Genomic DNA, 13,449 nt, shown 5'->3' with positions numbered 1-13,449 from the left:
TATGATGATTTTTATAGCAAATTAGGAAATTATACACCCTAATGCATGAAAATTAAAAGTATCACCCCGTCGGCCTCCTGTTGGCCGAAGAGTGACTTTTCGGCCTACGGTTGGCCGAAGAGGGACTTTTCGGCCAACCATTGGCCAAAGAGGACTTTTCGGCCAACCATGGGCCAAAAAGTCCCTCTTCATCCACCACTAGGCTAAAAAGTGGTCTTCGGCCAACACCTGCTCTCTTGTTTTAGAAAATTCATATCTATTAGGATTTTTAATATTTTAATTTCATTCTTTTTGCATTAGATTAGAAATTTTATGAAGTTTCTGTAGATATCAAGTTTGACTAGATTTGAAACTTTGAATTCGAATTTTCATGAACTTGCTCAAATCACTTGATTGCCTATAATTTGAGCTAGGAGTATTTTTTTAGATGATTCTTTTAATTTGAGCTATTTATTTTAATTTTAATTGCTTTGAATTGTTTTCTTTAGTTTTTTGACATATTCTTTTAGTTTCTGTTAAGTTAACAGTAGATATTTTATTTGTAGTATTTTTTGTATTTTATTTCTTTGAATTGTTTTCTTTAGTTTTTTGACATATTCTTTTAATTTTAATTGCTTTGAATTGTTTTCTTTAGTTTTTTTGACATATTCTTTTAGTTTCTGTTAAGTTAATAGTAGATACATCTTGACGAGACTACACTGGCCTCCTTAGTGTGGCGGGAGAGAACGGCGGGAAAGAAAATGGCAGCAGAGAAAATGGCGGGAAAGAAAATGGAGGGAAAGAAAATGGAGGGAAAAAGATTGCGGGAAAGTATAGTTTTTTCATGTATAAAAGGGCAATGTTTGTACGGGATTTATAAGGCACTTTTAAATATAAACTCCTATCTAGCTCAAAGTTTTCTAGTAGGATAAAAGAAATAAAATACAAAAAAATAGCTACTGATAAATTAACAGAAACTAAAAGAATATGTTTAAAAAAGCAAAAGAAAACAATTTAGAGTAATTAAAATTAAAAGAAATAGCCCAAAACCTATAAAACACTAAAACAGAACTGTTTTCATAAAAACCTAATTTTAAATAATCCTAAAATTTGCCAATTAATTACTACTGATAAACAAAGTCACAAAGAACCAGTACCAAAAAAGAATCATCTAGAAAATACTCATAGCTCAAATTATAGGCAATCTAGTGATTTGAGCAAATTCATGAAAATTCAAATTCAAATTTTCAAATCTAGTCAAACTTGATATTTACAATAACTTCAAAAAAATTATAATCTAATGCAAAAAGAATCAAATTAAAATATTAAAAATCCTAATTGATATGAATTTTCTAAAACAGGAGAGCAGGTGTTGGCCGAAGACCACTTTTCGGCCTACTTTTGGCCGAAGAGGGACTTTTTGGCCAACGGTTGGCCGAAAAGTCCTCTTTGGCCAACGGTTGGCCGAAAAGACCCTCTTTGTCCAACGGTTGGCCGAAAAGTCCCTCTTCGGCCAACAGGAGGCCGACAGGGTGATACTTTTGATTTTTATGCATCAGGGCGTATAGTTTCCGAATTTACTATAAAAATCATCATAGTTTCAAAAAAAATTGCCCTGCTGGATGCCGCCTTCCGCGGGAACGCCGCTGTGCGGGTGGACGCCGCCTTCCGCGGGAATGCCGCCATTGCCTTGTTGGACGCCGCCTTCCGCAGGAACGCCGCTGTGCGGGTGGACGCCGCCGTTCGGGTGGATGCCGTCCTCCGCAAGCAAGCTACCGTCTTCCCAGTTCCCACAAGTGGATATCTTCCATGGCCATGCACTTGACGGGCAGGAGAAGAGGTGGACAAAGATGAAAGGTGAAAAGATAGGAGGAGGAGGCGTGTGATCTGGAGTAATTAGTGCCGGAATTACAACGGAAGCGGAGGTAGAGGAGCATAGTTGGAAAGAATCGTTGAAATGTCTCATCGTGCAGACCATGGATTATATTTGGCAAAAAAAACCCACACTAAACGGAACCAGGGGAGTAATCAGTTAGAACTTTTTCCTAAATAAAAGGTTCGTGAGGATGGTCTGCCTGCAGAACATCCAATCTGAACCGTTCGATTGACTGATAGACCACCGGAACATTATGGGCTCTTAGATTTCACTTAATGAATTAGATCTGAAGGTTCTGCTAATCCCGTGTACGCTTTGTGATGTCTCTTTAGAGAAACACATGTTTACTCTTTTAATAATAGTGTAGATGTAGATGTAGATTATGCTTATATACAAATTGAGGGGACGCAGCCAAAGGAATGCGAGGGCTAGCATTAGTGCGAACTGCCTGACGGTTAACAAGGGAGATTTACCCCGTCATTAACACATGTTAACATATTTAATCAACATGATTTACCTCATAATTAACACATGTTAACACATTTGATCAACAGTCGAATTTGGATCTTAGAAGGGTGACTTTGCTAGAATGGACTTGTGTCTGATTTAGTAGAGATTAAACATATTTATTTTTTGCTGATTAGTTTATATATAACTCGATAAAAATCAACGTAATTTTATGTTGGATACCTTCCTATGTTTGTGTAAATAACAATAAATATCTTCATGAAAATTTAACTTTCGAACAGCATACTTCCATATATTTGTGTAAATTTCAAACATTTATCGTCAAAATTGACAGCTGCAGCAACATGTTCCATGATGATCTAGTATAATCATACTTTTATATGTATGTTCTCGACTAGTAAAGCAATTACAACAACTCCTTGTAGATATTTCTGTGATAATTTGTAACCTCTTATTTTTAACAAGGTATGTCTATAACAGCAAAATAAGTTAGTATGTGATGTGAACAATACAAGATTAATTCAAATGGGAACAAGAAGCCCTTTCAAAAGCCAGCCAAAATTTCAACGTTACAGGACAGTCATGTGGGTGGTAATGAATGGTCCTGTGAGTTGCCATTGCAGTTGGATTAAAGACTAAGTCCTTAGACTGGAGGAGCTTTTGATCACCATGCTCGCGTAGTCGCTTAAGTACCCAACAGAAGCTAAACACTCTTGTAGCGTTTCTGTACAGTCGATGGTCATCAGATGAAGAGTAATCACCAAGAAAAAGGGAGCATGAAAAATATCCAACTTTTTAAGTTACATTCCCTGAATTCTACATGCGCATGGCACGTGCCATTTACTTAGTATATACTCCGTACTGTCTAATAGTGGCAGTTGGGCTGCATATCTAACTTGATAAATGAAATGGTGTGAATCAGGAAGATCAACAGTTAAGCCGGTACGCTGGGAATTATTCCAATAGCTTGAGCAATATCTATCTTCTTCCTACAATAATCCTCATAGAACTTTGGTTTCGGCGTCTGAAAGAAAAGGAACTTCACTTAAGTAAACTATATAGTTGAAACTTGAAAAAGGCATGCGGATGCAGTTTTATAATAAAGTACCTCCTTTCTAAGTGCCTCTGCAATCAACTCCAGGGCTTTATCCTCAGTGATCTTGCTTTTGTCCTCTGCAAACTATGGTCAGGTAGAGCATCAGACACAAGAACAACATTCCAATAGTTTCAATCTAGCCTCTGTTTAGATGCTGAGTACTACTTAAAAAACCTACACTATTTGAAAATCAAAGTACTATGACTTGTAGGTAGGAAAAAGTGTGCAGATACAATGAAGCGTGTGGCGAGCAGTATTTACTCTTCTTATTTTGGATTCCATAGCTATCATAAAAAAATCAAACTAGTTTTGGGGCATGCACATGCACGTTGAAGACAACTGTTTGGTTAATTGGCTCCGTATATAAACTAACGTATAGGATCTATACTTCTATATCCTCTATGTGACACTGATTCAGAGCAACATGTGTTGTATATAAACTAACATGCATTAGTAGCTGACTTGCGTCAAGATGGTGCGCAACCTAGTAGACGTAAAATCAGAGCAGCCAGACTAACTAAAACAACCCATGCAATTGTTTCTCTCTTTAAGAAAAAAGAGGGCAGGAGTAGATTTTTTTAATACTCCAAAAATATCATAGTATTGGGAATACTGCAGTTTGTAAAAGTATGGTATTTACTACTCCAAACACCCAAAAGTATGTACAACTATAGTTTTTTCAGAAACCATGGTATTCAGAAAATACTCTAAAAATACTTTGCATCCAAACATGGCATAAGAGTGGGAGACACACAGAACAGAACTTACTTCCTTGAGGCAAGCTGTGAAACCAAGAAACTGAAAATGAGAAGTATGAAAAAGATAAGTTATAAAGATCTATAACCATGAATACCATGTGAATTTGGAAAACATCTGAATAAGGAAAACAAGTTACCTCCTCTTCGAATTCCGAGCAGAATGTGTCATTCTCCAGTGCACATCTCATTCTGTTTTGGCTCAATGGGAACCTGTTAAGTTCATACACCTCATCCAAAGCATCTCTGAATTTCTTCTGAGAATTGTTCAAGGGGAGAAAAAGAAAATGCATTACAAAGCATCAAAACACATATCACCATTCAATGATTGCTAAGTTGTTCAGAAGACCAGGGTACATTACTGACCTCCTGATTGCACCTCTGCCAAATCTCATAATAGAGTACATCGAACTCTTTGTAGTTCGTAACATCAAAAGCCATGCTCTTGAACCACTCCTGAATTAAGAGTCTAATTGTTAAATACAGAACACCTAAATGAAATAAAAAGTGCACAAGGGACCCTACATAGAAGCCAGAAAAGGCTAAGTTCGCATGTATCTTTGAGAAGTCAGTGGCGATCTTCATTGCTTGGTAAGTTCCTCTGGTCAAAATCATTCCCCGCTAAAATAGGAGAGGCATAAGTTAAAAAAAAAGAGGCATTATGAATGGTGCTAAAGTATACATAGTGACATAATGTTACTCATGCGTTTTGCATAAGAGATCTCACTCATACTTACCATAAGTGATGTTTGTTCTTTTAGCACATAAGCTTCCATCCACTATTGCGAGACAAAAAAAAAAGATTGTTAGTACAAAAAACAATCAACATTTGGGTAACTTTTATCATATCTATGGTGCGTACCTTAAGTTTCTTGGACAATTCTTCACAATACTTGACATATTCTTGTTCAATCTCATAGCTATGAAATTCATTGTGGTATTCATCCCAACGAACATAGTCATAACCACCCTACAATAAAAAATTAGAGGGAGACAACAGTAAAAAGGAAAGATTAGCAAACAATCACATAACTCAAATAATAATAGTTGAACATTTTATAATCAGATAAACAAGCGGATGCAATTTATCAGAAAAACATACTTAGTTACATTTGCCAAAAGACATCTAAAAGGAAATAATATAGTCTGCCATCCTTGATCAAAGAAAAAAAAACTAGGAACAGTTTCACCAATTTATGTCATTCACAGAATAAAAAGGTGAAACAAGATTGTCACTATATTTGAATTTATGCAAACTGGCCAATTTGTCATGGAATTTGATAAGTATTACTGTCGGGCTTAAAAAATTAGATAACATTATAGAACACTTCATTACAACAACAACAACAACAACAACAACGCCTTTAGTCCCAAACAAGTTGGGGTAGGCAGAACACTTCATTCAAGGAAACAATAATTAAAACGTACAACTACTGCTAGCATGAACATGCGTGCGAATTGGTCTAAAAGGATATGAGAATCAAAATAATATGCCAGGAATATTGAAACTGTAATTCCTTTTTACCTTTTATTACAAGGCTTAGAATACTGAAACGCCATTTCTTTTCACGTTTTATACAAGGTTTAATAACTGATTCACCGTATAAAGATTTGGATCTACCAAAAGTAAGTCGTTTTGTTGAGAAGTTTCTGAGCTTAAACACTGGTCTATCATACTAGATCAACAAAACATAAACAGATGCATACAACTTGCCAAAAAAAAAAGAATACGTACATAATTTTGAGGGACCAGCCGTTGGTAGTCCTCCAGGCCAGCAAGCTTGCAGTAATCAGTGTGGAAAGACCAATCTAATTTGCCATCTTCCTCATAGCACTTAAAGAATCTCTCCTCCTCAAGACGGCTAGGGGGGTAGTCCTCTTTCAATTTATCATAGCAAAGCTTATCCTCAGGCACGTTTTGTGACAGCTATAGACAATGAGATCAGTGATGACACCAAATTTACTGTGTATATTAACAAACCAGCATACGCAGCACAGCACAGAACAAGTAATTTAATAGTAACACAAGCAACCTATAAATAAAGTGTATGGGACTACAAACCAAACCTGATAATACTTGAGGCGATACAACGCATGGCGAACATTGAGCTCCTTGAGCTGCACAGCATCCAGCTTAGTGGAAATATCGACATCAGGCCTGCCAGGCAACTGGTTGAGATAAACACGATAATCTTTCTTGCTGACATTATCTCCCAATCCCAATTCGTTCAGCCTTCGGATTTCGTCCTCCCCTTCTTCTATATCTTTGTTCTTCTTCGACTTAACTTGTACAACAGTTTTTGTTGCAGCAGCACATGGCTTACGAGCTTGCGCACTAGTGTTGCCACGAAGAGCCGTACATGCACTAGGTTTCGAGGAGCTGGCCGGTCTGCCTTGTTGTGTGGTGTGCAGCTGCGGCAAGGGTTGTCTGCCGGAGACCTGGCCGACCGTCTGAGTCCTGCGTTGCTTCGGCGCCGGATGGACCGACACGGGCGTCCGGTCCCCGACTTGCTTCCGCAGCACCTCTCCATGGGAGAGCGTGGAGACCGTCCGATCATCCCTGCGTTGCTTTGGCGGCAGCTGGGCCGACAAGGGCGACCGATTCCCAGCATGCTTCGGCGGCACCTCTCCAGCGGAGACGGTGCTGACCCTCCGATTTCCAAGTTGGTTGGGCGACGACGGAGGGACTGACACGGGCGTCCGACCCCCAACTTGCGTCGGCAGCACCGCTCCACCGGAGACCGTGCGGACCGTCTGATCCTTGCGTTGCTTCGACGGCGGAGGGACCGTCACGGGCGTCCGATTACTGACTTGCTTCGGCAGCACCTCTGCACCGGAGATCGGGCCGAGCCTCCGATTCCCTACTTGGTTCGGCGGCGGCATCACTTCACCGGAGACCGTGTCGCCGATCTGATTCCGCGGCATCTCTCCAAATCCTAGCAACGACAGTGGAGCTTCCTAAGGCCCTGCCGGTCCGATTTTGATGGAGGCGGGGCGGGTCAAGGGAAGGCGGGGAGCGCGTCGTCAAATCGGGATTCGTTGAGAGTCGTCACGGCCACAGCGTAGTTGGGGAATTTAGTCTTTTTTTTTTAGCAAAGGGAGATTTTTAAGGCCAGTTCTTTTGGGTGGCTTAAAAAATAAGCTGCCTCTCCCCAATTTAAAAAATAAGCCGCTCTCAAATTTTTCTGGGGCTTCTAAATTAGTAATCCAATAACTAGTTCAGAAGCCGCAATGAATAAGGAAGGCAGCTTATGGAAAAAGCTGGGGAGAAGACAACTTATTTTTTAAGCCGCCAAAAGAACTTGCCCTTAGTCGGATTGGGGGATGAGCAAGGGAAGCGATGTGGGAAATCCAATTCCACAGCCCATGAGGTTTTTGTGCATTGTTAGATAGTTAGGATGACAATGGTATTTCTAGGATTTTCAGTGATGCGTATTTAGTGGGAAGAGATGTTTTCATCGACTACGAGGCGTCTACGGTGACTTCGTAAAATCTCAAGATGATTTGCCGGCTCAGTCTCTCGAAGGTACTCATAGGGGTAGGATGTGCGCGTGTGCATTCATAGTAGTGAGTGTATGTGCGTGTATATGAGCCTTGCGTGTGTACCGTGTTTAAATAAAAACCCGTGAGATTTTTTCTTTTTTTTTACCAAAAACTACCCGTGAGATGGACAGCCAGCTAACAAGCCCAACTCCTATTTGGCGCCGGATGCGTCAGTTACACTGCTTTTTGCAGACAGGCGCAACCCCCAGCACTGTGTATCTAAATGGGGCGTCCCATGTAGGGTTTTTTTTCCACCAGTTTTTTAACCTTCCCATCATTGTTCTAACAGTTTTTTGAGCAGTTTTTCTTATGGCTTTTCCCCGTGATGGGTTTTGCCTGTCTTCTCATTTTGTGTCCGTTCTATTTTATTTTATTTTTAGTTTTGGGGTTTTTTATTCAATTTGTCTTTCTTTTTTCAGTAATCATTTTCACCAAATTCATGAACTTTTCACAATTCACAATTTTCTCAAAAAATTGAAATCTTTTCAAAAAAAATTCCCATTTCATGAACTTTTCCAAACTAAAATTGTATCAAAATTTAATGAAATTTTGTATTTTTATTTTGATTTTATAAATTACAAATTTTCCATGACTTGATTTTCATACATACCATGAACCTTTTTTCTTTTCATGATTTTTTCAATATTTATGAATTTTTTCAAAATTTTGGAGCCTTATTTATTTTTGTGAACTTTTTCCCTTTTTCCAAAAAGTCAATTGTCAACTCACCATGGCCAGCGGTCCCTTGTCAAACGCTCGACAGTAAAAGGTCGCTGGTCCAGCAATTAACCAAAAACGCAGTTGGGCCGGCCTGTATGCTTCCACGCGCTCCAACTGGGAGCTCTTGCTAACATTTATCATTGATCATTGAGAATATTCACAAGGATTACAACTGAATCGTATGGAAATCCTAACCAAACATGCCTCCCAGGCGCAAGGGATAACCCTAGCCTAGCTATCTTATTAGCTTCAAAGTTCGAAGTTGTTCATGACTAAATGCAGAAGAATTAAAACCTTTTGATGTCTCACTAATCTCTCTGATAATTCCTCCACTGGTGGATATAATTTACGACCTATTTACAGTCTACGCCACCTGTATGTTCTGCATCCCCAACTCTTGTGCTAAGAGTACCTCGTTGCAGGCCAGCGCCTCGAGTGCGGCTGGCTCAGTGAGACCGTTGCCAACTAGGACAGTGCCACCCAAGTAGCTCCCGTCGCTACCATGACAAAATGGATGTACCAGTTCCGAGATTGTGATCAATCGAAATACCTGCATCAACATTAGTTTTGACAAACCCCTCAACTAGCGGCAACCAATTTTCCCTTCTATTGAACTCTTTTGGGTGCCATTATTTCATGTGAGCCCGTAGGCGTTTTCAGCTGTCCAAGCTTCAAAAAAAAAATTTGTTAACAAAGAGATGAGTGTGGTCAGCGGGCTCTGGTTGATCCCTTCATGTGTTAGCGAGGAGCTTGTGCTTACAAGCATCACTACTCCTCCATGCGTGAATTTCGGTTGGCCCATGTGCGGCGTGGCACGACCCTATTTTTTCATTACTCTTATTTATTTTTATTTTTTGTTTTTCTTTATCCTTGTGTCCCTTTATTTATTTTTGCTTCTTTAAAAATATCCATGAATTTTTAAAATATTTTAAATTCTTAAAATATTCAGAACTTTTATAAATCTTTGGAATTTTGTAAAATGCTGCTGTATTTAAAGCAATATTTTCGAGTATTAAAAATATTTATGAATTCAAATAAAATACTTTTTGAAAAATGTTCCTGATTTTCTAAAAATCACGAAATTAAAAAATGTTTCTAATTTCAAAAAAATCTTTGTCGAGTCAAAAAAATAATCCCAAATTATAAAAAAATCACCAATTGAAAGATGATCATGAATTCAAAATAATTGTTAAGAATTTTAAACTATGTTCAGCAAATGAAAAAGGTCTGCAACAAAACATGTTCGTGAGTTTCAAAAACAGTGCATGAATTAAAAAATGTCCTGAATTTCTAAATGAAAAAGGAAAGGAAAAGAAAAGAAAAGAAAAGGAGAACAGAACATGAAATAAAACGTATCTAAAAAATCCATGAATTAAAATAATAAAACCAAAAAAGGGAAATTAAGAAAAAAAACTAGAAAAAGAAAGGAAAACCTGGTCCAACGAAACTTATGAAAACCTGCTAGAAAAAGAGGTAGATGAAACCCTGGAATAAGTGGACCCACATAGCATGCTTACGTTGGGGGAGGGGGGGGCCAACGGATCCTATTTGGTGCTTAAGCGCCCGTTCGCAACGGGCGCCCGAATGGCGCGGCTAGTTGGGCTCAGCCCATCTTCCCCTTTCTTTTTCTCTCTTTTTTGTTGAAAACTTCAAAGAAAGGGTGAGACATGCAGCTTCGAACCAGAATAACATTATGGAACACGTCATTCAAGAAAAACAATAATTAAAACGTACAGCTACTACTAGCATGAACATGCGTGTGAATTGGTCTAAAAGAATATGAGAATCTCAATAATATGATCACATGTTCTCTTGTTTGAAAGAAAAAAATAGCGCAATATGGATGTAATTTGTAAAGACAACACGGATCTTGATGTAAAGACAACACGGATTTTTCTCTTGGCACGAATCGAGACTGGGATTTGTCACTCCGTGTAAGGGAGAGGTATCTCTGGGCCCACTCGGTAGGACATCATCATAATGTGCACAATGTGACCAAGGAGTTGATCACGGGATGATGTGCTACGGAACAAGTAAAGAGACTTGCCGGTAACAAGATTGAACAAGGTATCGGATACCGACGATCGAATCTCGGGCAAGTACAATACCGCTGGACAAAGGGAATTGAATACGGGATTGATTAAGTCCTTGACATCGTGGTTCATCCGATGAGATCATCGTGGAACATGTGGGAGCCAACATGGGTATCCAGATCCCGCTGTTGGTTATTGACCGGAGAGTTGTCTCGGCCATGTCTGCATGACTCCCGAACCCGTAGGATCTACACACTTAAGGTTCGATGACGCTAGGGTTATAGGGAAAGTATGTATGCGGTTACCGAATGTTGTTCGGAGTCCCGGATGAGATCCCGGACGTCACGAGGAGTTCCGGAATGGTCCGGATGTAAAGATTGATATATAGGAGGTATGGTCTTGGCCACCAGAAGTGTTCCGGGCATCACCGGTAGTGTACCGAGACCACCGGAGGAGTCCGGGAGTCCGCCGGGAGAGGCCACCAGCCCCGGAGGCCTACATGGGCCAATAGTGGGAAGGGACCAGCCCCTATGTGGGCTGGGGCGCCTCCCACCAAGGCCCAAGGCGTCCTCAAGAGGAGAGGGGGCAAACCCTAGGCGCAGATGGGCCCTAAGGCCCATCCTAGGTGCGCCCCCCTCTCTCTCCCCCTTGGCCGCCTCCCAGATGGGATCTGGGGGCTGCCGCCACCCCTAGGGAGGGAACGCTAGGTGGGGGCGCAGCCCCTCCCCTCCCCTATATATACTTGAGCAAAGGGGCAGTCCAACACACGATTCAATCTCCCTGTTGGCGCAGCCCTACCCCTCTTCCTCCTCGTCTCTCGTAGTGCTTGGCGAAGCCCTGCTGGAGTCCCGCGCTCCTCCACCACCACCACGCCGTCGTGCTGCTGCTGGATGGAGTCTTCTTCAACCTCTCCTTCTCCCCTTGCTGGATCACGGCGTAGGAGACGTCACCGGGCTGTACGTGTGTTGAATGCGGAGGTGCCGTCCGTTCGGCACTAGGATCATCGGTGATTTGGATCACGACGAGTACGACTCCATCAACCCCGTTCGTTTGAACGCTTCCGCTTAGCGATCTACAAGGGTATGTAGATGCACTCTCCTTCCCCTTGTTGCTAGATTACTCCATAGATTGATCTTGGTGATGCGTAAAAAAATTTGAATTTCTGCTACGTTCCCCAACAATAGGTTCTTTGGCAATTTCTGAATAAGAAAAACATATCAATTAATAAATAGCCTCGCACATACTCTTGCAAATATATTTCTATTAAGTCTAGATTTCTACACTATCAAAAGACACAATACTACGCATTTGTACTAACTAATCATGAATTCTACTAATAAGTATATATGGATTATCTACACTATTAATAGTTCATTGGATTCTACACTAATAAGAGCATGTGATCAGACTCTACACTAAAGCATATCATTGGACTCTACATTAAGCATATCATCGAATAATTTGCATTTGTAAGTATAACAATAAAGCATATATATATACATTTCATGCCGATCGACCACGGTACTTGTCAGGCGGTACGTATAACATACCATTTCATGCCGATCGACCACGGTACTTGTCAGGCGGGTCACGAATGGCACCCCGACAAAGTCATCACGTGGCGGAATTATGTCTCATAGGTTGCACACCTCCTCCTCGATCAGCCTCATTCTTTGAGCTATGATGGCTTCATGAAGTGGGTTCTCATCATCTTCATCGAGTGGGTCCTCATTATCTTCATCATCTTCGTCATCTTCCACCAGGTTGAGATAAATGACAGCCAGCTTGGGTCTTTCTGCTCTGAAGGAGAAGCTGATCAACTCACCACCAGTAAGATGCATGTGGGCAAGGAAACGGGCCCATCCATCTCCTCCAATCTGCGACATATTGCATCCTTTCTCAACCTCCATAGTGTACGGCCCCCCAGGAGCCTCAAATGTCACAGTGTCTGCTGTCAGCTTGTTGAATTTCAATCTCACATTACATGGGACGATCTGTGTAAAAAAGCAAATTGACACAGTGCAGTAATGCCAACACTAAAAATAAAATAGTTGTTATATTTCATCTAATTTCTTACCGCCGCATGACGAAAACTCGGCTGGAAGTAGATGCCGAACAGCTTGCCAGTTGCAAGGCTGCTGGTGCACCTTGACTTGCACAGTCGACATAGTGGTGGTGGTGGTGGCGCCATTTTCCTAAAGCAATACGAGCAAAGGATTAACGATTCACTTCACAGGAAAGAAAAACAGTAGCATGTGATATTTTTGGTTCTTCCGTGAGAAGCAATTTTATGGACAAAGCATTTCAGTGGCACCTATTGCCGGAAAAAAACTTTTCACAAATATCTACCAAATAAGGGTACCAACTACCAAGACATTTCATCTCATCTGGCCCCTATTGCCTAAGATAATTGATTAAAAAAACAAGTGGCAAATTTAACTAAATTGGCACCTATATTTTGCCAAAAAATAACTTATTACAAAAAAACAAAAGCATCTATCTATCCATGTACAGAAAAATAACAATAAAATGGTCCATACTAAATCAATTAAATCAACTAGCCTACTAAATCCACTAGCATACTAAATCAACTAAATCAAAATGTTCTAAATCAACTAAATCAACCAGCCTACTAAATCAACTAAATCAACTAGCCTACTAAATCAACTAAATCAAGATGTTCTAAATCAAGTAAATCAACTACATACTAAATCAACTAAATTAAAATGTTCTAAATCAACTAAATAAACTAGCCTACTAAATCAAAATGTAGCAGGGAGGAGGGGTTGTGGATGGAGGAGGGAGGAGGGAGAAGGAGGGGCGACTCGAGGAGGGAGAAGAGAGTAGGACGGAGGAGGATGACGGAGCGAGGAGGGGCCAGCCGGCAGCGAGTGGAGGGAGGATGGAGAAGGAAGGCGGAGCGAGGAGGGGCCGGCCAACAACGACTAGAGGGAGGACGGAGGAGGAGGCTAGTACCGA

General features: G+C 40.7%; 1 protein-coding gene across 1 annotated transcript; it reads right to left on the bottom strand.

Moving 5' to 3' along the window:
- Positions 1-2,879: 2,879 nt before the first annotated feature.
- On the bottom strand, positions 2,880-7,209 carry LOC123074569 (uncharacterized). Its single transcript, XM_044497403.1, has 10 exons — positions 6,242-7,209; positions 5,910-6,101; positions 5,037-5,144; positions 4,912-4,953; positions 4,700-4,795; positions 4,541-4,630; positions 4,315-4,431; positions 4,188-4,217; positions 3,432-3,503; positions 2,880-3,347 (listed from the first exon to the last, which is right to left on the bottom strand). The coding sequence occupies exons 1-10, from the start codon at positions 7,097-7,099 to the stop codon at positions 3,258-3,260; spliced, it is 1,695 nt and encodes a 564-aa protein (XP_044353338.1). The 5' UTR covers positions 7,100-7,209; the 3' UTR covers positions 2,880-3,257.
- Between the last annotated feature and the right edge of the window lie 6,240 nt (positions 7,210-13,449).

This window comes from Triticum aestivum, chromosome 1A (assembly GCF_018294505.1).
Source record: "Triticum aestivum cultivar Chinese Spring chromosome 1A, IWGSC CS RefSeq v2.1, whole genome shotgun sequence".
NCBI lineage: Eukaryota > Viridiplantae > Streptophyta > Magnoliopsida > Poales > Poaceae > Triticum > Triticum aestivum.
This window is presented reverse-complemented; position numbering and strand designations above follow the sequence as displayed.

What these genes read in the sequence shown, in the direction of transcription:
- LOC123074569 (XM_044497403.1), bottom strand. Translation starts at nt 7,099, where the DNA reads ATGCCGCGGAATCAGATCGGCGACACGGTCTCCGGTGAAGTGATGCCG. An exon ending in GGCAGAGGTGCAATCAGGAG is followed by an intron (nt 4,432 to 4,540) that starts GTCAGTAATGTA and finishes AACAATTCTCAG; the next exon opens with AAGAAATTCAGAGATGCTTT. An exon ending in CAGAGGCACTTAGAAAGGAG is followed by an intron (nt 3,348 to 3,431) that starts GTACTTTATTAT and finishes CTTTTCTTTCAG; the next exon opens with ACGCCGAAACCAAAGTTCTA.